This window comes from Tinamus guttatus, unplaced genomic scaffold, assembly GCF_059628265.1.
Source record: "Tinamus guttatus ecotype Peru unplaced genomic scaffold, ASM5962826v1 Tinamus_guttatus_pri_ptg000356l, whole genome shotgun sequence".
Lineage (NCBI taxonomy): Eukaryota > Metazoa > Chordata > Aves > Tinamiformes > Tinamidae > Tinamus > Tinamus guttatus.
The window spans coordinates 1,968,795-1,996,356 of record NW_028288890.1 but is presented as its reverse complement, the minus strand read 5'-3'; the positions used below and the strand labels follow the sequence as shown (position 1 = coordinate 1,996,356).

The 27,562-nt window shown below is 48.6% G+C and overlaps 1 protein-coding gene across 6 annotated transcripts in view; it reads left to right on the top strand.

Moving 5' to 3' along the window:
- Positions 1–27,270, top strand: part of CUX1 (cut like homeobox 1) — a 236,915-nt gene extending 209,645 nt beyond the window's left edge. For 5 of the 6 annotated variants that reach the window (XM_088530090.1, XM_088530089.1, XM_088530091.1 and 2 more), the window contains one exon: positions 1,631–5,442. In XM_088530090.1, coding sequence (XP_088386216.1) covers positions 1,631–2,348 — 718 coding nt within the window. In that variant the 3' untranslated portion in view covers positions 2,349–5,442. Of the gene's footprint in view, positions 1–1,630; positions 5,443–19,726; positions 19,864–20,063; positions 20,131–20,921; positions 21,035–21,812; positions 21,930–24,153; positions 24,238–24,329; positions 24,387–25,806; positions 25,888–27,018; positions 27,084–27,190 lie in introns of those variants that run through there. The other variant, XM_088530092.1, reaches the window with a different exon arrangement.
- The last annotated feature ends 292 nt before the right edge of the window (positions 27,271–27,562 follow it).

The following is a 27,562-nucleotide window of genomic DNA, read 5'->3' as shown; positions in this document are numbered from 1 at the left end:
GTGGTCAGACATTCAATGAGCTGGAGCTGCAGTATTTTAAAAGCCATTCAGGCACAAAGCTCTCACCTGTTTCTTCTACTGACTTGGGGAATGTTACAGAAGCAGTATGTTCTGGATCAATGTCCATGCAGGGAGATTACAGGAATAAATAGAGCCTGATAATCGATGTTGCAGTATGCATGCTATTAAAGTTAATAGAAAATTAATGTTAGCACCTGTGGTCTTCTGTTAGATGAATAATATTCTCCCAGGGAAAATCACAGACCCCCTAAATCCTCCAAAAGTTCTGAGTCAGCAATTACTGCTGAAATACTCTGTTATATTTGAGGTAAGTCAATAATACCATTAGCTGCAAATGCAGTATTCGGCTGGTGTCCTGCTTTTATCTTGTAATTTTCCATCGTGTGCAAGATTTTGCAGCAAGTCTAGGTAAAAATGAAAATTCCTTGCAGGCATTGGTTCTGCGACATTCATTTGCAATTTGGAAGACACTAAACAGTTCCCCCTTGATAAAACAAATAGTGTTTTCTTTCTTTGCAAAGATACACTTTTGCTAAACCCTTCCTGTGCCTCTTTCCTGACCATACGTTACTGAAGCTCCATCCTGGTTGCAAATTAGGATCTGAGAAGTGGTCATAAATGGACAGAGCAGTAGAGAGAAATAGTTGACCTAGACCCCAAGATTTTTTTCAAGAACTGGTTAGTTATGCTTGTAAAGACCATAGAAACTGCTAAACAGAAGGAAGGGGAGGGAAGCTCCAGGTTAAATGACATAGGCAGTGTGATGTTTGGGGAGTGTTATATACTGCATGTAATAGGAAGCACAAGGTGGAACACAGGGCAATTTTAACCACACGTGAAGTGCATTAATTCCCTTGTCATGCACCGCTGCCGTGTCACTATTAATGTTCTGAAATCGATATTTTAAATAAGAAAATAAGGCAGAAGTCAGACTAGCTCATAGACTGACAAGCTGTCAAAAGGCTGCACTTCCCCTGAGCAGATTCAGAATGATAGACTTTGTTCTCCTCCTGGTTTCTTCTGGGTGTTTTTGTTTTGGTTTGGTTTTGCACCTTTTTCTTTGCATATTTTTTGTTTAGACAAACCACAGCTTCTTTTAGCAGGAGTCTGAGATCTGTTGTGTCTCCAAGGTGTTTTGTCTGAATCTACAGAAAATGTATTCATATTTTAAAATCATCCCTTCTGTGGAACAGCATATTCTAAAGTTTCAAGTCCGTGGTATCAGAGTTCCCATATGAGTGGGAGATGGGTGACTCTTTCACGCCTGCCCCTTGAGCCATGTCCAGGACTGCTGACACACAGCATGGCAGTATGTATGTTACTTCAACGTAAAAGCATAAAAAAGGGTGTATATGGCCAGAGGGGATGGCGTTAAGGGCATCTTGACAATGCTTTACATTTTCTCCAATGCCTCTTTAGCCGGTGCTTTGAGTTGAGTATGTGAGCGCTTCCACCGACCCAGTTGAGCACATCTGTCCCGCAGCCGAGGAAAATCGGCTTCATATGACAGGGTGGTTTTTAATTTTCCTTGTGGGTTCTTGTGGTGCGAGCCTGTATTGTGCGTGACTGGCCAACAGCAGCCTCACCCGTCCTTCTCTGTATCTCCTAGGTCTCGCATCCGTCGAGAGCTGTTCATCGAAGAAATCCAAGCGGGAAGCCAGAGCCAGGCTGGGGCGAGCGATTCTCCTTCGGCCAGGAGCACCAGGGCAGCGCACAGCTCGGAGGGGGACAGCTGTGACGGCGTGGACGCCGAAGGGCCCCCCGAAGGGAAGGCCAGCGGCCCGGAGGCGGATGAGTACAGCAATGCAACCACAAAGTCTCAGGGAGGGCCAGCAGAGTCAGCTTTCGAGGCGGGGGAAGAGGCACTGCAGGGCACCAGGTCTTCAGAGAAAAGCGAGTCATTCCACTTGGGAATGGAGAGCCTGGAGGATACGGATGACGAGGGCAGGCTCAAAGCGCCACGGCAAAGCTCTCCACCGGGATCTCAGCGTTCAGGAGAGAGTCTGGAGACGCTGCCAAACTCTGCTACAGAAGGGGATGCCTCTACCTCAGCTGCCTCCACCTCAGTCCTTACAGGGGAGAGCTCCTCCAAGCCGAAAGAAAGTTCGGAGAAAATTCCCAGTGTGCCAAGTACGAGCTCGACGGTGGCCGCAGGCTCGCAGAAAGCCAATTCGCTTCAGAGCTTGTTCAGCTTCTCGGAGGCGGCGAGCTCCAAGAACACGCGAGACAACTCCTTGAGGAAAAAGAAAGCCGCAAACTTGAACAACATAATCCACCGCTTGGAGAAGGCCGCGAGTCGAGAGGAGGCCGTCGAGTGGGAGTTTTGAGATTAAACTCACCCAACTCTAGCGAGCTGGGCAAGTGAAACTGGACCTCTACTGGTTTTATTGTGTTGCGCACTTACCGCCCTGCGGGCCACAGGGCAAAAACGCCATAGGCCAAGGTGCATATAGAAAACGAAAAAAAAAACAAACAAAAAAAAAGGAGCGTTAAGCCCAATTTATGTTTGTGTTTTCAAGGAAGAAAACTGAAATGTGTAGTCAAGCTTTTTTGTACCCTGAAGTGTTTTTATTATTGCCCTAAGTGATTTCCACAGTTTCTGGAATAACTCATACAGCTTTGCCTTGTGCCCTCCTCTTTGGTGTGGGCTTTAAAAAAACAAAAAAAGTAAAAAAAAAAAAAAATCGAACCCACATATTAAAAGGGGGCTTTTTATCTGCCATCTAATGGCTACAGAGCGATAATACACTATTATCTTCTTAAACCAGGAAAAAAGGGGAGATTTTTCAAAAAAAAGAAAAAAAAAAGAAAGTTTTTTGTAGCTGTTCAGTTGCCACTAAGAGATTGCACAGTCAACCGACTCTAAACACACTAGTTTGGATTCCTACATATTTTCAAGAAAAGAAAAGAATCTTGTTGTTTGAAACTTTGAATTAAAAAGAAAAAAAAAACACATTTACTCCACATATTTTTTAACAAAACAAAAAAAAAGTCACATCAGGAAAATATCTTAATTTGTGGTAGCTGACTTAGTGTTTTCTTGTAAGTGAAATAGAATATTGACACGTAGTGCACATTGTTTCATAGCTTTAACTGATTCTGGTCTTTTGCAGACCAGAGTTTGTTTAATACACTCCATTTTAGGCCAAATCAGGACAAAAAAAAATCTGAATCTAGGTATTTTATAATCTGCTTTTTAACCTCTAACCACAGAGCACGCTGATCAGACCTCATATCTGGGAGGTTTGGGAGACAACTTAGAACCGCCTGTACTTGATCATTTCACAAGGCTTTGCTGTGTACCGAATTTCCTGCCGCTAAACACAAATTGCTCAAAGAAACGTTGGCCAGTAACATTTCAGCCTGCTACTTCAGGGACATTTTCTGTAACCTGAATAGTCGAACTTACCTGGAGTCAATTTAAGTATAGTCTATGTGTATGTTTGCCGTCACATACCACTAATGGGGACTGGAGCTGCCGCAGATAGAGAATTTTTCCTGCTGTGGGTGGCCATTTACTGACTCTCTTCCCACCACAAGCACTGATTTTAAATACGTTTTAGTCGTGGGAAGCTTGTTTTTGTGTGGAAAAAAAAAGAGTACATGGCAGTGAGCAGACGGGCTCTTACCAAGGCGTACGTAGCCCAAACTCCAAACCAAAACCTTCGCGCTCTCGAGTCCCAGTACAGACTATTCTGCCCTGCAGAAATCCAGCCTTTTCCCATTATTTTATGCACAGGTTAGGGCTGATCAAAGTACAAATCAAATTCTAACTTGTCTCTAACTCCTCCTGTTGTCTATATGTATATGCGTGAGCATAGAGGTGTGTGGAAGGATGTGTGTGCGTGAGTGTGTGCGTGCAATTTTATACGTCTGTGTATTTTCTTACGTACTTGTGCACACATAGAGTGCATTACTGCCACCTTTTTTCAATAAGCTGTTTTATCAGTTATGGCTTCTACAAGTTTGCTAATTTAGACTCCTTTATTGCCATATCTTTAAAACTAACAATAGATGATTTCGGAATATATATATATATAAAAATATATATATATATAATTTTTTTTTGCTTATTTATAGGTGCTGTATTTTATTATCTGATTGTTAGGAAGGGATGAAAGGGGGCAAATATTCTTTAGAGGGATAGACTGCCGGCAGTATTGGGTATAATTTACAAGATGTAGTTGTCATACTGTATATTATTGATTGAAGACTTTTTGACCATATTGTGTATCATTGAACTTTTGTCTTAGGTCAGCATCTTTTTGATGACACTTTAATGGTGCATTCATTACTTCTTAAGTTTAATTAATATTACTTTTCTGATTTTGGGGGAGGGAGGGTTGGGGAGAGGAGTTCCGACTTTAAAGGTATGTTCCCAATATTACACCTCAGTGTGCTTGTATTAATTCATTAGTAGGATTTTTGACTGTAAGATGTGAAACCACATTTCTTGCATGATGTTTTAGAACTTATGTATTTCATTTACAGTCTCTTAACATGCAACAGCAGCACTTAGCGCAAGTTTTCACAAATTAAGACTCAGTACACTAAAACCAATCCTTTCAATGATTAAGAAAAGAAGGCTCTAGGAGGCTGAAAGGCAGGGACTGATTTCCTATATTTACCGTCAGTTGTTTCAGGATAACTCCTTGGGTAATTGGGGACTTGTGATGCAAAACTAAAACTGAGAAGCAGAGAGAGCAACTGCCCCTTTCTGTGACGAGCTGAGGAGACAATTTGTCCTAACAAACCCCGGTAGATGAGAGCACTTGCTGGAAGCAGTTACAGCTTCTTCTTCTCTAGGATAGAGATAGTCTGGGAGAATGGCTGGCAAGGAAAATAAGGCGGCGAATCCAAGTGCAAGCTCCCTGCATCCGTACAGCGTTCCGGTTTGACCTGGGAAGCACGGTCCACCTATAAATGCATGTCCCGTTCAACGTATGCGTACCTTAATACAAGTCATAGCAAGATGTGTCTTCAGCTAAGAAACAGAATTTGTGACTTAGAAGACCCAGACTTGTTCTTATATTCTCTTTTTGGTCTCTTTTGTCGTTGTTGTTCGGTTCAAGTTGGGTTTTTGTTGTTAATTCTAGGCAATGCATTTGCCGGTCTTTCTGCTGTCCTTTTGTGCTAATTTGAGATCCAGGTGCTTGATGCAACAAAGTGGTTATATTTTTCTTTCTCGATAGCGGTTTTCTTCTGGTTTATGACTTTTTTTGATTTTAATTAATACTCCCCAAACTATTCTCGTGCCTGTGTCTATATGATTGCATTCCATAATGCTTACTGAGAGCTCTGGCTGCATAACAGAACTGTATTCGCAGGATGAACACAAATGCAGCGTTTAAGGTCAATCTCTCTTCTTAATAAGCAATACGTAAGTGCCTTGAAACTTATATCTTTTTTTCTTTTTCTTTTTTTTTTGGTGGTGTTGTTGCTTTTCAGATTTCCACTAGCTCTTTAGAATTCTTTAGCGTCTGCCTGGCTTTTAATGCTATAACAGTTTTTTGAAAAGCATATCTGTAGCTTTCCCTAGAGGAGATGTTTCCTTTATAACACTAACTGTTAATTCTAAGCTCCATTATTACATTTGAATCGTGTAATTTTGCTGGATGAGGGCAGCATTCGTAAGTCAATCTGTCTTGCCAAGGGTTGTCACTGATCTCTATTATGGAATTAATCAAATAAAATGCTGTCAGTGTTTCCTATATTTTTGGCACTTTATTAATGGCTTAGCTCTTTTTGTTGTTGGGTGTTTAATGATCTGCGCTGAGTGTGGATTAGGCGGCTAAGACGCTCGTGCGGTGACCCCGGCGTCCAGCCGGGAGCCTCCCTGACCATCCTTAGTCTCCACCGCAGCTAAGGGCACGGGAAGACGGATGCTCTCGGATCGGATCCTTTAAGGGATATTCCCAGCTATTTGTTCCCGATCTTTAGCCAAGCTCGCAGCTGCTTTCCGTGGAAAGGAGAGAAAGGAGAACAGATTAGCTGAACCCGCCGCTGCGATTCTCCGTTTGGAGATGAGCTACCCAGCAGCTTCCCAACCTGGCCAAGACCTTCCTGGTTTTGAGCCATGACTCCGGGGAGGTTGAAAGCCCTTAGCTGCATTTCTAATCGAGTGCGGCACCTGAAAGTCACACTTTCAGGAAAGGGGGTATCAGAGTGGCTTTTGTCCTTGATTAAAAGAACATAAAGAAAAAAGTTGGAGGAGAAATTCCAAAGAGTGACACTGTGGCTTTTTACCCTCTTCAGTCACTGATTAAAGGGAGAAGGTGAAAGACTGTTGGGCTCTCGTGATGGCCTGGGCTAATCTCTCAGGGAGTCATTTTGTGAGCACACGACATGGAAATAGAGCACTCACTGAAGACTTTTCTCCTGATAGATAAAAGCACAGGTAGACTCTGGCTTTACAGGTTTTCTGAAAACGCTCTTTTTTCTTGAGGTTCTTTGAAAGCTTTCGTTTTTTTTTTTCCTTCTGATCCCAGTTCTTGCTCTTGTTAAAGCGGTGGAGGAAGGAGCTAGGTTATTTTAACATAAATACCTCTGTACTGCAGTTAAAATTGTCATTTTTCTTTCTGGTTGATTAGGGAAAAGAAAAAGCATAATACCTTGTTTAGCTGAAAGCAAATGAGGAGCATCCTTTGACAGAGGGCAGGTAAAATATGGTTGTTGTTATACTCCCACTTTTGAGCATACAGATTTCAGCCAGCAGAATTGCATATTCTCACTGGCAGAAATGTTTTTAATTGCAACTGATGCCATAAAATTTGGCCATTTCATTTAATTCGCCTGTAAAATTTAGATAAATGCCACTCTTGAAGGGAATCTCTATCAGTGTAGTCTGCCCATGTTGTGAATTAGTGGGTCCTTTAATAATAAACTCATCTCTGTAATAAGAAGCATCTATCTTACAGTTAAAAGAAAAAACTAAAATTTGTGCCTTTCTCATTAATTAAAGAGATCTTTGCATTATTTTTATGTAACCTTTTCCTATGGGAATGGTGTAAAGAGGAGGTTAATGAACACTATGGAATTCTATGCAATATTCTCTGATCCAGTTACTGAAAATTTGCTTTTATTAATCCTTTCCCTGTAGAAATAGGAAGCCAGAGAAGTGCATCATTCTGGTGATAACTCAAATTCCAGGGCCGATCAATTTACATAAATAAAGTTGAGGGAAATTGTGACCAACTGATGTAATGAAATAATGGAAAATGCTAACAGTGATTGCAGTCCCTACTAGCACAGTTGCAGTCAGGGATCTGTCATTTGCCATCGTGAAATTACTATTTCCAGGCAGCTGTAGAATTTATGTGTAATAAAAATGCTCTTGGCAAAAAAATGGACAGGTTAGAAACAAAAAAACATTTTGACATATTAAAATTATGAGAATGCACGAGAGAAGGTAATTGGGTTTGGACACCTCTTTGCACTTAAATCCAAAACAGTTTCTTTATTTATACTGAAATGTTGCAGTAATCCGGACTAGTGCCTTTAGCAAGGTTGCAGAGAGATCAATAATCCTACTTAGCAGAGCAATTTGTTGCAAACAGAAAGAAAAGTAGTGACATTTCTAACATGCAGATGGAGGGCACTATTTTTGCTTCATTTGTGTCTCCTTCTAACAAGTGAGTTTCTTGAATTGTCTTTTTTGCTTGCCTCTCTCAGTGTATTTATCCCAGAATACTCTGTCTTAAAACCACTCTGTATGACTGAGTTCTGTGCTGTGAGCATTTCTTGAGGATTAGCAGAAATAGAGGGCAGAGAAGAAGTAAAGATGATTCTTAGCTGGGGACCTGATTTAACATTCACAAAAAAACAAGTATCTAATTTGACATAAGTGGCTTTTTGTCTCCTATTGTGACAAACTACTTATATCCTCATATTCCTAAATTTAACTCACAGAGATACAACACCTGTAAAGCAATATTCAGTTTAGTTATAGGTTTAGCCTGCTGTTTCCCCTTGCACTTTCTGTTGCCCCACTGTTTGAACATCAACATTTTCTTCCTTTGTGTTGCATATACAATCAACTTTTTTTTTTTAAATGGAGAATTTTAAAGTTCTGTACAAATATTTTTTAAGCAGTTAAACTCTTGCCAGCTGATTCTGAATTGCAAGAAGAATCCGTGGCTTGGAAAGCACAAGATCCACATTTCTTTTCTGGCCCAATCTGGGTTTCTTAAGTGACCTAGTGGTCCCTCTGTCCTTCACGAACATCTTGGAGCTCTGAAATGTAGAACTGCTGTTTCACCACTTCATTCTCTCCTCCCCATCCCTTTTATGGGATGTATTGACTATGCCATATATGAAATATATTTAATAATGAACTTAAAAGCAAGACAAGCCCTGTATGCTATGCCTAGGGACTAATCTGTCCTACATGACCGGGTCATATATTAAACCCTAACCTATTAATATGCAAGGATAAAAAGGTTTTTTGCTCAGAAGGTGAAATTGATCCTTTTGGAGAAGGTTAGCATTAGGCCTGTGCACTTAAGTTTTCAAAAAGCCTTAAAAGTAGGTATGTTACGTGGTGCCATCTCTCTCCTCAGGGATGATTTTCACCCCGGTCAAGCGGTACTGTGGCATGTGTAATATAATTTATTAGTCATAAGGTCATTTTCCAGTTGATGGAAGTTGTTCATTGCGATTTGTTAGTGACCCCCCTCGCTGACCTCGTCTGGAGGCGACGCTCCTGCTTTTCCCAAATCCTGAGCCCTCCATCTCCACCCCAAAGTACTTTGGCAGTCCGGGGGAAGGTTGCATTTCTACTGCTATTTTATGGATGGAAAAAAAAAAAAAAGGATAGGATTTCCAGGGTGGATATTTTTTTTTATTGCTATTAACAAACATGTCTGGGCACAAAAGGGCATTGAAAGGAGATCCATTCTTCTCAAGAATTAATGAGATTGCTGTATTTTTTCTTGCCTAGCCATGCTGCAAAGGGCAGTTTCTGCTGTTGCTCAAGTTTGTGTAGCTCACACTGATGTTAGCAGAGGTCGTGCACATGCAAGAGTTTTGCCACGGTTCTCTAGATTTCTTATTACTCAAACTGTCGACTTCATAGTGTCATTTCTGCTTCTTAATACGCTGCAGTCAAGGGCAGAGAATGATTTATCCACAACAAAATAACATGTAGGAAGCAGTACAAAAAAGCAGATGCCTAAACTCCACAGGGTATCTGTGTATTTGAATTTTTCTTTGATTTTTAGAGGTATTTGTGCTATGTAAGTACAGTATTCATCCAAAGAGCCATGAAAAATTGAGAGTTGTCCCAGGAATTCCTGCTGTTACGGTGGCATAGCTGCTTTTTGCTTAGTTACTGTGTAATTTTGTGGTAATGTTCATAACAGCACAACCTCTCTATTGGTAACAATACTAATGTGTTGTATTATCATCCTCTGTCTATGCGGGTAATCAATATGCATTTTGAGGAGTTGTCAGATGTGTATATGTGCACGATTGCAGTATGGAAAAGCCCCTTTATACGTGTCCTATTTACATGCCAGACCTTGGAGGTGGGCTAGGATTGCTGCAGGCGACGGGGTGCATAGTATCATCTGGGGCATAGGTGCACAGAGGCTTAAACCAGCGTGTATTTTAATGCAAGGATGCTGTTTTCCCAGTTGTCTGATAAGATCTGTGTTGTCAAGTCAGGATTAGAAACCCGACAGATCAGATTGGTTGGAATACGTGGGTTTAGTGAGGATGAATAGGGAAAGGATCACATTCAGCACACATAAAAATAGTGCCAAGGGTGCCAGAGCGAAGGAATTTGGAATTAAAGGTCCAACCTTCACGTATAGCAGTGGTGGGTTTTGCTGGTGCAGTAGATGCCCTCTCATGTGAAACCCAGTCTGCTGCCAAAAAGCAGTGGATGGAGAACCTGAGCCCAGGACCAAGTTAAAAACAGCAGGTCCTTCTTGCTTCCCCTGCCACATTTTCTCCTCCCATGGGTCTTTCCATCAGGCTTTGCCAGCTTTTGTCGGCCGCCGTGAGCCCCTTGGTCCTGTTTGCAGGAATTGCTCGGGTGTGGGTGATGATGACTAGCTTTAAAAGCGTTTCCAAAGTACCCGGTTACCTCTGCCTGCTGGGAGAGCCGTGTCGGGAACATGTGCGCGTCCCTCCCGACGGCTGCTCCAGGGCTTCCCTTGCCTCCTCTCCCTCCTCTGGAAAGACGAAGGCCGTGGAGCCGGGGAGGGAGGAGATGGGAGCGGAGCTCGAGGCGGTTTCGTTGCAGCGGAGCATTCGTGCCAGCAGAACCCACCGCGTTCCCGGCAAGCTTTCAATTGCAGCCACTTTGCTGCCGAGCGGGTTCCCGTGCTCGGCGAGCTACGTGCCTTATTTCCTCCCCTCTCCGTGGAGGATGATCGGAGCACAGCGCGGCTGGGGCTCCCGTGGGGAGCACGCGCCGGCTCCAGGCCGGGAACGCGGCAATCCCGGGAGGAAACCTCCCCGCGCAGCAATCCGGGGGCTCTCCCGGGGCTGCCGGCCTTGGCGCGACAGGCTCCAACCCGGCTTCCTTCGGCTTTTCCCTGCTGACATCCTCATCCTCAGCAGCACTTGTGCGTTAGCTTCGGAGCTTGCTCTCTCTACAGCATCATAAGGTGAAACAGATACAGGCGGTTTGGTGGAACAATCTTATATTTTCTATTTATAATGAAATTGTTCTCGACAGTTTCTTTGTTATTTTTTTTTCCTTTTCTTTAAATATAAACACAACAGGAGTATGCATATCCCCCGGATGGACACAGGAGAAAGCTTGAGCTGGCGGTAGCGCAGGGTGGCATCCGCTTGTCTTAGTACCCATATCATCGTGCCCCTGTTGTGTTTTCTAGAGCAATCATTTTTTAAAAAAAGTATTTTATCTAAATGCCTAATAAATAATATTATTTAAATAGTTTTTAAAAAGAATAATTTAGGACTGAGATGCAAATGCCTCAGTCAGGAGAGAAGAGACTTAGAGTTTGCAGAGAGAGAAAATACCCTGAGCCTCCTAGAGCCTCTACCGCGAGTGTCACGCAGAGCGGTGGCCCTGGGCCACGCGCGCCCTCCGCTCCTGCGGCCACCCGAAACGAGAGACTGGTTCCCTGTGATGTTCATTTTGCTGGCATGCGGTTTGATTTCTGCATTCAGAGCTCATTTTCCTTCTCGTTCAGAGTTGGTCCAAAAAAAACCCCACAAAACGCAGAGAATCGGCCTCGCGCCGCGGTGCTTCCCGGAGGCGGGAAGCAGCCGGAGGAGCCGGAGGAGCAAAATCCCCCCCAAGGCCGCGGGGCGCGGAGCTTCCCGCGCCGCGTTCCTTCCTTCCCGCATGGGAAAACAACGGCAAAACAAAAAAAAATACAAAAAAATAGGCACCTATTGGATAACCTCTGCGAAAAGTTGGCATCTGTCAGGATACTCTATGCATTTCTGTGTTAAAAACTGTCTTTTCTACCGTTCCTCTTGCAAAACGGGGCACCGTGCGTCCCGCTCGCTGTAAAATGCTCCGAGAAGGTCAAATGGAGGAGTTTGGACGCGATTTCCAAAGCAAAGGGTGGCTGGGGGGGAGGGAGGGGTGTTGGGGGGGCGTTTCTTTTGTTATTATTTTTAATTATTTCCTTCATATCCCTTTTTCTTTTCTCTCTTTTTTGTTTAATTAAAAAAAATAACTCTTTGCATTTGTGCAATAACTACTTGCCATGATAATGGGCAGACCTTTGAAATGCCCCGACTACTAACACAGCACAAGACGAACTCGAACAGAAAGTGGTGTACTTTTTCCTGAGAACTATTTTTTTTTTAATAATAAGCTCCGTTTTTACCCCAGTGTATTGTGGTGTCTTACATTTTTAGCAGTATTTTATATTTTTTTCTGTAACGCACTAAGTCTTAGATGTTTTTAGAGAGCTTGTTTGTTATATTCACAATCACAGATTTAAGGAGAGAGAGAAAAAAAAAATCCTCACAAAGACCCGATTGACCAAAAAAAAAAAGTGTCATTATTATTATATTTTCTTTTTTTTTTTTTTTTGTACAAGTAGCTTTGAGAAGCCCACGTTGTGTTGCTGTGATTCATCTTTTGTACCATTTTCTTTCTCGGTATTTGTTTAAGCAGAAAAGTCAGAGTTTATATGGCTGGCAGTAGCGGGGAGCGCTCCCTCCGTCAGCGGAATGGCATTGTTTCTTCTGTCCGTGTTCGGTTTAGCCATATACTGTTTGTTCTCAGCACTGTACAACGGTCCCTATATGATATGGAGAAGCAATATCACTGTATGAAACTCACACGATGTATTATTATTATTATTATTCACTAGCACCCTAGGTGTGATAATTGAAGTAAATATCTTTTATACAAACACAACTCGGCGTGGGCTGTCTTTCTTGAGGTGAGACCTGAGTCCAAGCAGCAAACATTTACATTGGTGGTTTGATTTACGTTGCCTCTTGCCCTGAGGGCTTTGGGTTGGGGAGTGAAGAGGTGGGGTTTGAGGGGGGGGTGTTAATTTTGGGGGGTGAAAATACTTTCTACTTTTTGTTTCTTAATTCCTTAAAAAATATATAATTGCCTCGCTTTCAAAATTTTGGAGGGATTGTTCTGAGGACTAAAATATATATTAATTAATTTAAAGAATGTAGATTAAGGAAGTTATCTGAGGTCAGAAATGCTTTACGTTCAAAACCAAAACAGAAGTTTACCAGGTGGTTGTGGCTCCCTGCTTCATTTTGCAGATGCTTTTATGTAAAGAAGCTTTAATTCCTCTTCTGGTACGTTATAACCTGTTGTACCTCCAAGGTAATTGCGGAGAGCCTGGTATTAAAGCTCAGTGTTGCTAAGGGGGAGTGCGGATGGAAGGACATTCCAAGCCCCGCGATGCTGCCACCGTTGTCCCCTCCCTCCCTGCAGCATGTGTGTTGGAAATGCCATTTCCAATGGCATTTGGAGAATGCCATATTTCCTTGTCTTTGCAGGTTGTGTCCTTCTTCCAAAGTGTCTGTGCCGTTTGTTCCACGTGGTGTAAAAGTTCGGTTTTAAAATACACCTCTGTTTGCTGCTCTTTGGTGGCTGGTCCAAGTGCGGGTTGCTCTAAATGGTGTTACGTTGTGGCCTGTGTCCCGCTGCGTTTTCAGCTGGGAAGGGCTGTGACTCGAGTTGGTTAACGTGAATGTTTGTGACTTGTATCACGTGTTGTGTCTTTAGGTGTCGATGCTGAAGAGCTCCATTCACAAGGATAATCACACAAATGACGTGTGATATTTGTGAAAGCAAAACCTTTATCCTAAAGAAGTGCTGGGGCCGTGACTGCAGCACCAAGGCTTTTGTGCCCGCTATAAAGCCAGGCTGCCGTCCTGAGTTTCCATCTCCCCAAGCTTATTTTGGGAAACTCGGAAGGGAATCCAAACCGGCGGCCACACTGCAGGCATAGGAGCGAGCTGCTTCCCGGTATTTCATGGTGATTTCTGGATCCGATCAGATCAGATAGGACAGGAGAGAAAAGCTGCTGGTGGGCAGGTAGGGATTCGGTGGCAAGCGGGCACCGGGGTGTTCTCCTGGGTGTTTCTGTTGCAATGGAAGCCGTGAAGAAGCAGTGCATTTGCCAGCAGGAGACTTCACAAAGCACTTGATTATATTAAAGCATTTTATTTTCTTTTTGCTCGAAGCTATGGGAGCTGATAAGAAGATTGAACCTGTGTTCTTGAACTCTTCCTGCCTACCTATGTAATTACCTTAGCAATAATCCCTCTTCTGTGAAACCTCTCTTTCTGCTTGCAGGGTGAGGTTATTAAGTGGTGCTGCATTTCTTTGCTGTGGTTTTGTTTGTTTTTGAGCGGCTGGGCCAGGAGGAAAGGGAAGGAGAAATCCCTCCAACCTTCCTCTCCTGGGGGGCCCTCCTGCTCCCGGAGCTGGCATTGGAAAAAACAGGGGAAGGAGCGCAGGGAGCAGGAGTCGTTGCCTGCACAACGTCTCCGGGCAGCAAAAACCCCGGGATTTGGTGAACGTGGCTCTTCACAGCAGCCCGGGTGTGATGAGCTAATCCAGCAAAGCACAAGGCCCTGCTGGTTTCCGCGTGGTGGTCTTTAGGGTAGCACATGAGCCTCCATCTCGGCATGTGGTGACGGGGAGGCGTTTGTTAAGAGTTTGGTAAACTGGACGGGGTTGAGGGCCTGGGGGAAGGCTGGGTTGTTGAGCTGGCGGGAATGGTGCGGTGTTCACGGGGCGAATGGGCCCTGGCACCGTGGCATGGTCAGCAGTGCGGGGAGGGTTGGTCTCAGTGAGGCCTGGGAGCCTTGTTGGCTCTTCTCAGCAGCCTCCTCTGCCAAGGTTTCCAAGAGCCTTCATGTAAAAGGGCTGTAGGAGATTCAAAAGGATAGTCATGATTGTAATGAGTCTGTTAGGACTGAGATGTCTCTTCTTTGTATGCCAAACCCTCTCTTGTCTGGAGAGACGATGCCTGAAGTTTATCTTCGGGGTCTTGGATGTGATCTGCTCTCTGCTTTCCCTATTTTTGTTGTCTTACACGTGATGCTGCAAAATCATTCTATGCTTGTACAGTTCTGTGGATTCCTGAAGTACAAATTAGAAGGGTTGCTCTTGCTGCCTTCATTAGTGCCAGCCCAGCTGTTGTTGTCCAGAACTGCACATCTTCTGCAAGCGCTCCAGAGGACCTTGCCAAGGGACAGTGAGTCTCCTTCCATATCTGCAGAACAATCTTTCCACTTTATCCTTGGGCCTTTCACAGTGGTGGTAACTGAAACCAGGTAGATTATGCCTACAAATTGCAGGTGGCTTTTAGATACTTCGTCATCCCTTTCTGCCTATCATCTACCTTATTTTTTATTATTTATTTTATTTTTGAGGATAATATTGTGGTAGGTACAGGATCGTCAGAGATACAGACTGATTGTTTCCTTTAAGTAAAGTTGAAGGCCAAGATGGTTTCTAGACTGATGTGATGTAGGCAGTTTGGCTTCCCAAGGTGCTCTTGGGCCTCACTGACCTTTCTTGGATGTCTAGATATTTCTAGACAGGTTGATTTAAAATGTCCCAAAAGCCCAATTCTTCTGTGACTTCCATTGGACTGGTGGAAACTCTAGAGTCCTTGGCTGCATCACCTACATCCTCATTCACTCTGGCGAGATTTTTGGAAGGACATAAGCTTTTTAGGTGTTGAGCTTGATGAGTTGGGCTTTTAGGAGTTCTTCATTGTTTTCTGAGGTAACATGGATATAAGGAGGAGGTTGGCTGGACTTCCGATCTATGGCCTGCTCCTCAGCATTTTCTTACAAACTGCTTTGCACCAGAAAGAAGGATCCTTCTTTTGGGATGAGACAGGGCTCTGATACCTTGTGGAAAGTAAATATTAAAGTTATCACAGCCCTTCTTGTGCTGTTCCTCAGCCCACTGACAGCTCACCAACACCGGTGGCCTTGAGCAAGAGAATTTGTATGAAGACAGAATGAATGTTGGCCGTGCAGCACTGGACCATGCACATGTGATGTCCCACACTGCAAAAAGGTCAAACCATAACTGGAAGCATTGAGATGTGTGACACTAAAGGGACTCACCTTATTTTGTTGGAAGAGTTTCCACTGATTTTTCATGCTTTGGCATCTTCACAGACCTGGTTCCTCCAGGCCTGAATCCACAGCGTGTGGACAGGGTCCCCTCCTCATGCCTTCGAATATGAAACACAGCATCAGGCCGTCTTCCTTAATTGCCTTGGAAGGGGAGCAGGACTTTGGGCAATAACAGTACCATCTTTTTCAGACTTCCTTTAAAACTAAATGCCAAGTGTTTAAAGAGCCCGAAATAGTATCTTAATTTATGTATAAACCTGGGAGCTCTGGCATCAGGTAGGGCTGGAGCTAAGACTTTATTGGCTTGAAATGCTCATCGGAGAGAGTTGCCAAAAAGCTTTACTATTTATTTCTGCATGACCATTTCACATCTAAGTAACTGTCCACAGCATCTTGACCATCAACAGGAGCAGCCCATAGCGAAAGGGTCAGTGAGCTGGAGAAATCAGAGGACCGGCCGCAGACCCAGTTTCCTGCTCTTGCTTTGGATCACGTTCCTCGTCCTGGCGCTCTCAAGCACTGATGTTTTGTGTTGAGGGAGGCTCCAGCTTTTGCCTGGGTTTTGCAGCCTTAATGTCGAGGTACTCCAAGACTTAGTTATCTGTAACATCATCTTCCTTCCAGTCAATAAAGTAGGCTTAAAACCTTTGAAGTACTTGATTTCAATGCACTTCACTTCTGAGAGGGTAGTTTTTCAAAGAAAGCTGCTAGCGTGCCACATCGCTTCTCGTCTTGTTTTCTTATTTTTTTTAAGTTATGTAAATCTGAGGAGCTCAGACAGCAATGGAGGCAGATTAAAAAGTTACCATGAGGCAAATCGGGGTGGGCTCTTGCAGAGCATCAGCTAATTTGCAGTAACTGCCCATGTGTGTGCTCCTGCCCTGCAGATCCCATCGGCAATATCACTTACCTCTCATTTCCTTCAGGCTAAGAGGATACACATGAGCAGTTACTGGAGTCTCAGGGATGTGTAGCAAGTTGCAGCCTATCTCACCCTAAGGTGATTTATTCATCTGTCTGCATCCTCAGTAATCAAGCCACCATCTTATGGAAAGATTGCCTCTCATTTATTTATGTCTGGCCTTATAACTTCAAACTAAGTTGCTAGTATGTCTTAATTTTCTCCATCTGTGAAAACAGATGCTGTTTATTTTGGATGATTTGCCAAGGGAGTCCAATTGCTGGGGCTTGTTACAGGAGTCAAAGTTCCTGGTGCTCGGTGGCAGCACCGGCCTCGTGGTCTTGCCGGTGCTCCCGGTGAGGCCGCACATCTGCTGGCACTGGAACTGCCCAGGAACCTGCCCTTGGAGCTGGAACTGCCCAGGAACCTGCCCTTGGAGCCTCTGCCTGCAAGATTGTTTTCCCCTTGATATTCAGCACAATAATTTTAACTTGCAGCTTCAGGAGGGGTGTGAGATTGACCATATTCTCTGAAACGAAAAGAGTGTGAGATTGACCTAAATCTTTTATTCTCAGCTTAATTAGGGGATATTCAGTTTTCTGTCTGCTTGAGACACTTCTGTGACTACCCACATATCCTTTCTAGGCACTTGGCATCTTTTAGGGAACACATCCCTTGGTCACGTCATCCATGGCTGTGCTCCTCAGCCTGGGATTGGAGGTGCATGGACTGCACCTGGCCAACATTTTCTTATAGCATCCCCTCTGAGTCGAGGACAACTTTAATCACTCCTGTTTTGACCGACTGTGGTCATTTTCAATATTCTTGCCAATATTATTATCCTTCCTGGATGACCCAAGGCGGTTGGTTCCTTGCAGGGGACCTGATCTCTCCTCACTTTTGCTAGACTTTCATCAGGCCGATGATCAGCACCAAGTAGGAGGTCACTGGCAGGACTTTTGCCTCTGTTGGGTTGTCCATTCGCTGCTGTTCATCGCTTTTCTTCGTAAAACAATGGAAATGTTGGGCCCTGAAAATTGGACATGGTTTGTCCTCAGGGAGGAGGGAGTTTGAGCATCAAGATACGTAGTTAAAAATCCTGGTTTCCTTAGGGTTTCACCTTCTTTGCACCATTACCTTCTCGCAGTACCTCTCCATCTTCAGCAGCTTTTGATGTATTTGCACATCTGAAGGGTCAGGGAGAAGCCTTTCAAGAACAACAGCTTAGAGAAGACAAAGGCTCAATGCTTAAAATGACCTGCCCGCCTAGGCGAGAACATCTACCTGCTGCTGGGGTTAAGGATCAGTTGCAAAGAAGTGATGAGATTGCAGGTGGCAACTGCCCTTTAAAAAAATATATAAGTAAAAGCTAAGATTAAAAAAGTACACCTACGGAAAGGGGAGATCAGAGAGAAGCTCTATGCGTTTCAGTTGCCTTCTGTGTTAGAAGTGGTCCCAGGCTTTTTTATTTCCGTGGAAGGCTTATGGAAGACTGATGGGGCCAGAGCCAACAGCCTGGCACCCGAGGGAAAGAAGGACATGTTTTGTTCTAAAATGGGGACAGTTGTTTCTTTGGTGACCTTTTTTCTCCTAAGCAAACCGAAAAACTGGGTGTATTTGACTCAAGTGTAGAAACATCATTTAAGACAAACTTGGGAGCCAGGAAAGCTGCTGCAGGTCTCCGATTTGCCTGTGACAGGGTGTCAAAATGCCGCTTGGATGAGAATTCCCTGGCCAGAGAAGGGCGCCCGGCTCTGCTTGCAGCCCCTGGGTGCTCTTGGATGAGCATCGGGTCCTGCCGACTTGTGCAGAGCTGGGTCCGTCTTTGGCTAGTAGTAGCTTCCTAATTAAATTTGAATGCAATTTAAAGAGACAATCCATTAAATAACTAACCGTAGGGAAGAAGTTTTCCCTTCTCCATGCTGCAGATATTTTGCACGGGGCCACCCAAGTTTTGGGCACGCAGAGATGCCCGTTGCTGGAGGAACACTGACCTCCAGCGGGGCTGCTCCTCAGTGCACCCGTGCCTGGATGAGATGAGGAGATTCGAGAAACACACACAAAAAAAAAGAGAAATCCTTGCATTGCATCCGAAGTATCATCTAAGTGCAACCTCCTTCCCATGCGTCTGGCGTTGGCCTTGTGCAAATCAAGTAAAAGATGAATTTCAGGCAAGAAGAGTAAAACCATGCACTAAGAGTGCCCTGGCTCCATGGAAAAGCATGGCTGGTTTTTGGCATCGCTTGGCTGGTTTTTGGCATCGCTTCCCTTCAAACCTCTGTCACCCACCTCCCAAACCTCCTGCAGAGGTGGGAGGCCCTGGGGCTGCCCGGCTTTTCTCAGCTTCTCCCCCCAGCCCAGCTTCTTCCCAGGGAGCTTTTGCACTTCTTGCTCCCTGGCTGTGGATAAATGAGGGGGTTTTATTATTATTATATTGGTTTTTTTTTTTCCTTGCAGCTGTCTGGAATGGAGGGGGATAATTACAGCAGAGAATGAGCAGGGAGGGACTGGAGCAGCTAGTACCTGAGCTCTCACCCACCTGGCAAGGCAGGCGCGCGGGGACGCGTCCTGCACCCCGGCAGTGCAAAGCGGCAGCTCCAGGCCCTCATTGGAGGCAGATTTTGCTGGAACAAGGAAGGAAGGAGAAGCAGGATCCCCCCATAGCATGGGATCCTCATTGCTGATACTCTGGATTTAGCAGCTGCAAATCTAGCAAGGAATTTGCACTGCTGGCCCTGTTTGTTTCTCCGTGTTTTGTTTTTTTGACCAGAAATGCAGCATCTGCCTCTTTTGGCCTCGGGGCTGGAGTTAGGCGAGGGGAACTGGAGGCATCCGCGCTGCTCCGGAGCCTCCCAGCCAGGGCCGGGGCTGGATCCCGAGGTGTCCTCGGGGCTGGTCCGGCTGTGCCCGAGCCCTGCTGGCGGCTCCCGGGACGGGGCCGCGGGAGACCCTCGGCTTTGGAGGCTGCCCTCGCGCTGCCAGCAGGGACTTGGCAGGGTCTTGGTGTTCTCTTGGCAAAACCTTTGGTTTTGGGGCTGGTGCTGTGGAGCAGCTCGTCCCACCCAACTGCTTGAGAGCGGTCTCAGCTGGAACATGGTCAAAACCCACCCAAAGAGCCTCGAGCAGCACCCCGGGTGCTTTTGCATGAGTCTTGGGGCTGTGGGGGTGACACCAGCACCCCGCAGGGCGAGGGGACCCGGTGGGTGACGCCCCCGCGTGTCGGGCTCTGTCTTGCAGTGCGCTGCACGGAGCTGCAGATCCAGCTCACGGAGGCAGCGGCCACGGCGGCCGAGCAGAAGGAGCTGGTGGCCAAGCTGGAGCACGACCTGAGCACCATCCAGGCCCTGTCGGCGATGCGCCGCCCGGACGCGGAGGTAACGCTCCCTGGCGCCCCGCCAGCCCTCCTCCTCCTCCTCCTCCTCCTCCTCTTCCTCCTCCTCCTCCCAAGGGAAGGGATGGGCTTCGAGGGTCGAGCCCTGGCCAGGCTCCCTACAGCATCCCAGGTATCGGGGCCATGGTGGGACCCAAGGGAAGGATGGGTGGGAAATGTCTAATTGTCTCTCATGCTGCCCAGGGCGCAGCCATCCACAGCCTGGAGAAGATTCCTGAGCCCATCAAGGAGGCGACGGCTCTGTTTTACGGTAAGGGGCCGAGGTGGTGGCAGCAGTGCTGGGTCTCTTATCCCACCGGCACGGGGTGAGCAGGATGAGGTCACTCCTACCTAGGCACAGGTGTCCCTTGCTCCTTGACCAGTTGCTCCTGCTTCATGGTCCAAGATCTTGCAGTAGATGCAGGAGACCCTGGAGAATCCATGCGGATCCAGGCTCCATCTCTTCTGACTCCTGTGCTTCCCTCCCCGGACTCAGCTCTGGAGCCAGTGAGCTCAATATTCTCTTTACGTTGGCTCCTGCTCCACAGCTGCCTGGAGAAAATGAATCAAACCAGCAGCGCCTCCTCTGGAAGGGAACCAGCTTCCTCTCCCTCTTTTTTTTTTTTTTTTTTTTTTTTTTTTTTTTGTTTTCTTTTGAAAGGTTTTGAAAACACCCGATAAACAATATCATGGCAACGGTTCCACCAAGCCAAATAACCTGCAGCCACCCGTGCAATGAATAGTCCCTCTGTGCAGACAGGCTGAGTCACTGCCTTGCAGGATGTGTTTCTGCTCAGCTGCAGATGCCTCCTGCTGCAGGGATGGATGGAGGGGCGGACGGGGAGGCTCCGTGGTGTTCCTGACTCCGCGCGGGATGCTGCAGTGGTGGCTGCAGAACCCTGTTGTAACTCACGTTGTAACCCCCTTGGACACAGGTGTGATGCTGTGAGATCCTCCTGCGTCTAGGAGGGACCTCAGGGGGACGCTGGACGAGCCCTGGTTTCTCCTTGGGGTCGGTGTCCGTCTGCCTGCTCGTCTCTCATGCTGGTCTTTGCTCCCCAGGTCACCCGCCACCCCCCAGCACATCATTCCCGGAGGGGCAGATGGACTCGCTCTTGTCCATCATCTCCAGCCAGCGGGAGCGCTTCCGCGCCAGGAACCAGGAGCTGGAGGGGGTATGTTGGCTTGGCCGCCGGCCGCGCAACAGAAACGTACTGTGATACTGGTGGGATCTGGGCCAAACCTTCCCTCCAGGCCCTCCTGCACAGAGGCTGGGAGCCCTGTAGGACCGTGGTGGCCAAGCGAGGACAGCAGGGTTGTGAGCAAGGTGCCTGGCTTGCTGCACCTGGAGCAAGTTGCATCCCAGCATTTCCTCGCATTGCTGATCCCAGTGAGACCGGCGCAGCCAGGAGCTCTGTGCCGGGGTTCCCGCTGCTGCCTCCTCATCCGCCAGGCCCGGCCGGAGCGGCGGCGCGGCGGGGATGCCGTGCAGCCCACTGAGCCCAGCAGCTTTGTAGCCGTGACGTCAAGGATCATTCCCAGGGATTGTAGATCAATAAATAGCCCGTGGCCTCCTGGTGCCGCCAGAGCAGCACAGCTCAATTTAATTAACTTCTCTGCAGGTTCTGTCCATGAGCACGGTCCTGTTTGGCAGGGAATTGCCCAAGTTTGTACAGTGAAGATCTGGGACATCTGGCCATTCCACTCCACTCCCTGCTGTGCTCTCTTGACCACGGGTGCCCTGGTCCCCTCGGAGGGGCAGGTGGCTATGGGAACTCCAGGGTGCAAGGAGTTAAGCTCATCTTCATGTTCCTCAGGCCTGGGCTTGAGATACTGGCCTGAAGCTGTGTTGAAGCCTCCTTGGTTGTGGCAAACATCCCCATGTCCACTGCACCCAGCTGGGTACATCCCCACATGCCTGCCCTTATGCTGTCCCCTTGCTGTGCCCTGCAGGAGAACCGCATGCTGCAGCACACGGTGCATGCGCTGCAGAGCGAGCTGGACAGCCTGCGTGCTGACAACATCAAGCTCTACGAGAAGATCAAGTTCCTGCAGAGCTACCCTGGCCGGGTGAGTGGCCCTCACACTCCTCCTCCTCAGGGGCTGGCAGCGATGGGGAAATTGCAAGCGACCCACAAGCATCTGGCAGGAAAGTTCTAAAATTGGAGGCATTTGGGACAGGAAGGAGCTTAGGCTCCATCTGCCCAGCCTCTCTCCCACGAGGGCAGTATTTTAACCTTATTGAAGCATGTCCATCTGACATCTTTGATATCAGAAAATCTATGTGAAAGAGCCCCTGCGAGATGCTTTGATACTCCCACAACTGCTCCAGCTGGCGCACTGCAGATGCTCCCGCCTGACCACTGAGCACATGATTAAATTGGGACCTCTGGCAATAAACCCCATGGCCAGAGGCTGAAAATCAGTCCAGCCTGTCCCCTGGTGACTCATTCTGTACGTGCGAGGCTTCTTCTGGGCAGTTGGAAGGGTCCTGTGCTACTTCTGCAAGCTCCCCATCTCCCAGGCAGAGCTGGGAGACCTCAGAGCCGCCTCGGTGGCGGCCGGGCATCATTCCGAGCGCATTAGTCACCGGTTTTCAGCACCTTTCACCGTGTCTCCTGCTGGGCTAAGTGAACGCGGCAGCTGATTTCCCGCACGCCGTGTCCGATTGCCTGTGATGAGCTGTGACCGTCGCCTTTCCCCCACTCCCCTGACCCACAAACCCGTTCCCAGGCGGAGCTTTCCGGGGCTGGCAGAGAGAGCGGCTCCGCTTTCCTGGGCCACCACGGACGGTCCCTGCGTGCAGAAGGCAGCCCCAAGCCAGGCTGCATCCCTGGAAAAGCTCCAAGCACGGGTGGCAGGAAAGCTCCCAGTCCAGGCTGCTGATTGTGGCCACTTCCTTGGTCTGAGGCAGGTTATTGCATCCCCATGCTCTGCTAATAACTAAAATGAGGGTCACGAGGGGAGAGGAGGCTGCTTCTCACCCCATCTGCAATACGGCTTTTCCGCCCGCTCTGCAGTGGCACCCAGAGCACTCGCCTGGGCGGCCTCATCTGCTACCTTGATTATATTTTAATAGCTCTTTGGGATGGGAGACTCCAGCAGGCCTGAAGGGCCTTATTTGGCATTTTTATTTATATCCCCATGAGGGAACCGGATCAGCATTTGTGCCTGCTTCTCCTGTGGCCGACCATATCTGCGTGCGTGTTCCCCCACGGCAACCCCTGCAAGCCATTCCCGGGATAGCAGCAGTGAAAGCCTCCGGCACGTCATCGCACACCATTACGTAATTCTGGGCCTAACCAGGCGTGTGACAAGTTAAAAATAATCGTCAGAGACCGCGCAGGAAGGCTGGCCCATGAGGAATTCCTAGCCCCTAAATCAGGATCTTATCTCAACCCTGTATCGTGACTGCACAGTGACCTGCATATCATGTTCAGGAGCATAAGGGCACATTTGCTAAAGGTTGTCACTGGGATTTACCCACGTGGCAGCAGAGCCCCGGAGATGGGGCCTGGATGACGGAGCACCACAGGACACGTGGTGGCGGCTCCGGCAGGACCTCCTTAAAAGTCCAGCGCTCCGCTTGGGCCCCCGGCCTGGCCGCCCGCATCCTTGTGGCACGAGGATAGTCCAGCCTTGGCAGCTGCCCAGCTCTTGCTTCGCGGGTCCCATTTCCAGGGCTTGCTTTCCCAAATCTTTTGCAATGCATATTGCAATTCAGAATATTGCACTCGAGAAACTTAGGAAAACGATTTGCAGCTGCTGCTGCTTCCTCCGGGCTTGGTGCGGAGCTGCCTGCAGGGTTGGAGCCCAGGAGGAGTTTAAGGATTGAGCCTTTTAACCCAGCTAAATAACTCACTTCTTTCCAGAAGTTTTCTTCATTTTCCCTGCCCTTTGCCCTGCTAATAATAGCAGGTGTTTAAACAGCCGCTGCCACCTCCCCAGCCGCTGCCTCCCTCCTACCTGCTCTGGCAGCAATGGAGCTGAGCGCGTGGTCTGCAAAATCCTTGGCATTTCCAAGCTCATTTTCCGTGGCGAGATAAGTGACCACTATGGCACAGAAAAGGTGCATGGAGGGGACACGGGTGGCATCCATGCAGGATGATGGGCTTTGCTAAATATCTCTGTTCTGCCTGGGTGTCCCCATTTGGGAAGCACCGATCAGCCACATCACCACCTGCCAAGGGCAGCATCCGTCCACTCATCCCAGTATTTTCTCCCATTGCCAAAAGCTCCGTGGGGATGAGTGGGGACACACACCCCAGCTCACCCATCCCCTTTGCGTCCCCAGGGTGGCAGCAGGGACGACACGGAGCAGCGCTACTCCTCGCAGTACGAGGAGCGTCTCGACCCCTTCTCCTCCTTCAGCCGCAAGGTAGGCAGCCCTGGCTGGGCCCCGCGGGCGCCTGCAGCCCCAAACCAGCGCCTGGAGCCCCACGTTCACCTCCCGCCCTGTGCTCCTTGCAGGAGCGCCAGAGGAAATACCTGAGCCTCAGCCCCTGGGACAAAGCCACGCTGAGCATGGTAAGTGCCATGCGGGGACCCCTGCATCGCTATTCCTCTCCTTGGCATGCTGAAGACTGACTATTACTCTATTGCCTTCCACTAAAAATTGAATTTTCTGGATTTTTATTTTTTTAATCCTCCATCTCCTTCCCAAGCCCTGGTGCAGCCAGTCACAGATAGAGGAGCTCTGGCTTAGGGGTGGATCTGGGATGCGAGCGGATCTGTTTTTGGGATGGGTCAGGTCCCGTTGCGGTTCACGTGGGAGAGCTGGGCTGCGGAATGCACGAGCGTCTTGTAATAACAGCAAAGTTGCCATTTCCATAAAACCCAAGCACATTCCGGCATGAATATGGATGGGTGGGTGCCAGCTCCACGGAGCAGCGGGGTGAACGGCGTGCACAAAGCAGCAGCTCCCAGGAGCTGCTCCTGGGGAGCCTTTAGGAGCGTAATCCTGTTTGTCGCAGCAGCCGCCACCATGGCCCCGAATAGCGAGGACGCTTTGGTGGGAATGCGATGATTCCTAACAACGGGCTGGGTAATCCCCTCATGGTGCTTTGGGGAATTTACTTGTGTCCATAATGAATCTCCAGCTCGCACAGCAGGAATGAAAATGTAGTATTTAGGGAAGGAGGAGGATTTCTTTGCCAGCTGCTCTCGGCGCTCCGGTTGCTCCCATCTCTGGCTCTTCCATGGGACAGGCAGTGCCATGGGCAGTGACCGAGTGTCTGCCAGCTCTGGCTGCTGCGCGGTGGCCTCTCTAAAACACAACTTGGAGCCCAGCATCCATCTCACAGGGGTTGGAGGACACGGGTGGCCTGGTCACCTCCACAGGCTGGTCCTGGGCTGGCTCTGGGGACAGAGGAGGTCATGGCTGGGAGATGTGGGCATCTCCAGATGTGGGCATTTACCTGCATGTCCTCCTGGCCCTCACTTAAAGACATTCTCCCAGACGAGTGGCATTGGGGGATGCTACACGTGGTCCTTCGGGAGGGACGTTGCAGGACCAGGGGTGGCTGCGCGAGGCTTCGTGCAGCCTCCAGTGCTCCTGCCGTGGCTGCTGCTCAGCCGCATTCCCCCATCCGCCGCTGCCAGGATGACGTTGCACGTCAGAAACTCCCCATGCTCATGAAATAAAAATGTGCAAGACTTAATTACCGCCGGGGTTCCTCTCCGGAGCAGCGCAGAGCTGCCAGCAGGTACCAGGTGGGGACTTGCAGCAGAGGGGACTGGAGGAGTCGGACATGAAGGAGGCTCAAGACAAATAAGTGAACAAGAGGAATTAAGAGGCGTCAAACCCTGGGAGTCTCAGTGCCCCCAGTCCCGGCGTTCACCCGCTGTGCTGCAGCTCTAGGTGGGGTCCATCACGAGCTCCATGCGCAGCCAGGCTCCTTGGTCCCCATGCACTGTCCCCTGCTAACACAACTCCTCATGTCCGCAGGGCCGGCTCGTCCTGTCCAGCAAGACGGCTCGCACCGTCGCCTTCTTCTACACGCTGCTGCTGCACTGCCTCGTGTTCCTGGTGAGCGCGCGGCACGCACGCGGCCCCGGGAGCCGCTGCGTCTTGATTCCCGTGTATCCCAGGAGTGCATCCTGGCCCCACGCAGGGCAATCGCTGTCACCCTCCGGGGAGACATGAGGATGTCCCCAGGGCAGCGGGGACTTGCCCAGGGTCAGGAGCTTGGAGCCATCTGTCCCCTCATGACATGGGACATCTGCTGCATGGGCCAGTGCCCAGCGCGGGGGGTAGCCCAGCACCCTCACTCCGTGTTCCCTTCCCTCCTGGGCAGGGAAATCTGTGAATTACAGCATCGCTGCTGCAATTTCTGCTGGAACAGCTTTGTCCTCCTCTCAGAAAGGCCTCCGAGGTGGTGCCCAGCGGTCGGTGGAAGCATCCGCTGTCCCCATAGCTGCACCCCCACGGCCACTGCTGCGCCTGGGCTGTGTCCCGGTGTCACCCTCGGAGGGTGTCATGTGGGGACAAGCTGCCCTGCCGAGATGTAATCCGGTCTCCCGCCTAATCACTCTCGGCGCTGTGCTCCAACGAGGGCCGGGAGCCCAAGCTCCGATGAGGGGAGAAAACAGAACAAGGGGGACAAGGCTTTTCCCAGCTCCCAGTCTGCATGGACGATGACATCTCTGCCATGCAATGCCAGCGTTCCTGTCACCTCTGCGGTTTCCTCATCACTCATGGTCCAAGCTGCCGCTTATAGCGCTTTCCTCCTCCTTGCGCAGCTCCTGGGGGTTTATTTATCATTGCAGGGAGAAAAAGGGGGGGAAAAAAGGAAACGAACAAACAAAAAAACAGTGAATAATTAAACAGTGAAACAAGATGAAAGATGAATAGCAACAATATTTCCATCCCGTTCTTCTCAAAGTAAAATCGACCCCATGTTGTTTTGGGTGAAGAAAGTAGCAAAGAAAATTGAAGTTAGTGTCATTAAACTTTAAAGCACTAACCTAAAAATGAAAAAAAATCATAAATATTGCATAGCAGGAAGGTTCTTCATCTCGGCACAAAAAGGGCTGGCATCAAGTGCAGTGCAGAAATGCAGCACCCGGCGCCATCTGCATCCACGCGAGCCGAGGCCGGAGGGGACCACGAGGGGACCAGGTCTCGGCGGGCCCTGACCGAGGTGCTTCTCCCTTGCAGGTGCTCTACAAGACGGCCTGGAGCGAGAGCGTGGGCCGGGACTGCGCCGCCTTCTGCGCCAAAAAGTGCGTACGGGAACGGGGCGTTTGGGGCCGTTTTTGAGGCGGGGAAGCGTCGGGGAGGTTCCCGGCCGCTCTCCGGAGCGGCGCTCACCCGGCTCGGCCCTCCCCAGGTTCGCCGACCACGTGCACAGGTTCCACGAGAACGGCGACGCGGGCGACATGTGGCAGTGACGGCCCCGGCGGCGGCCCCGCGCGCTCGCTGCTCCCGCGAGCGCGGTCGGGTCTGCTCCAGCTTCGCTTCCTGCTGCCACCGCCCTGTCCCCAATGTGTCCTGCTCGCTGCAGAGTCCAGCCCGCACCGAGATGTATGGAGATGGCAAGGGAAGGGTTTTGCAAGCTCTCCCTTCAGATCAGCATCTCTTCTTCAACCTATCCCAAGCCCAGCCCTGGCTGGACTCAGTTTGGCCAGAATACATGGAGAAAGCAACCTCTTGAACTTGCGCTTTGCTCAGGTTTAAGTGGTCTGGTTTTAAGGAATCCCGT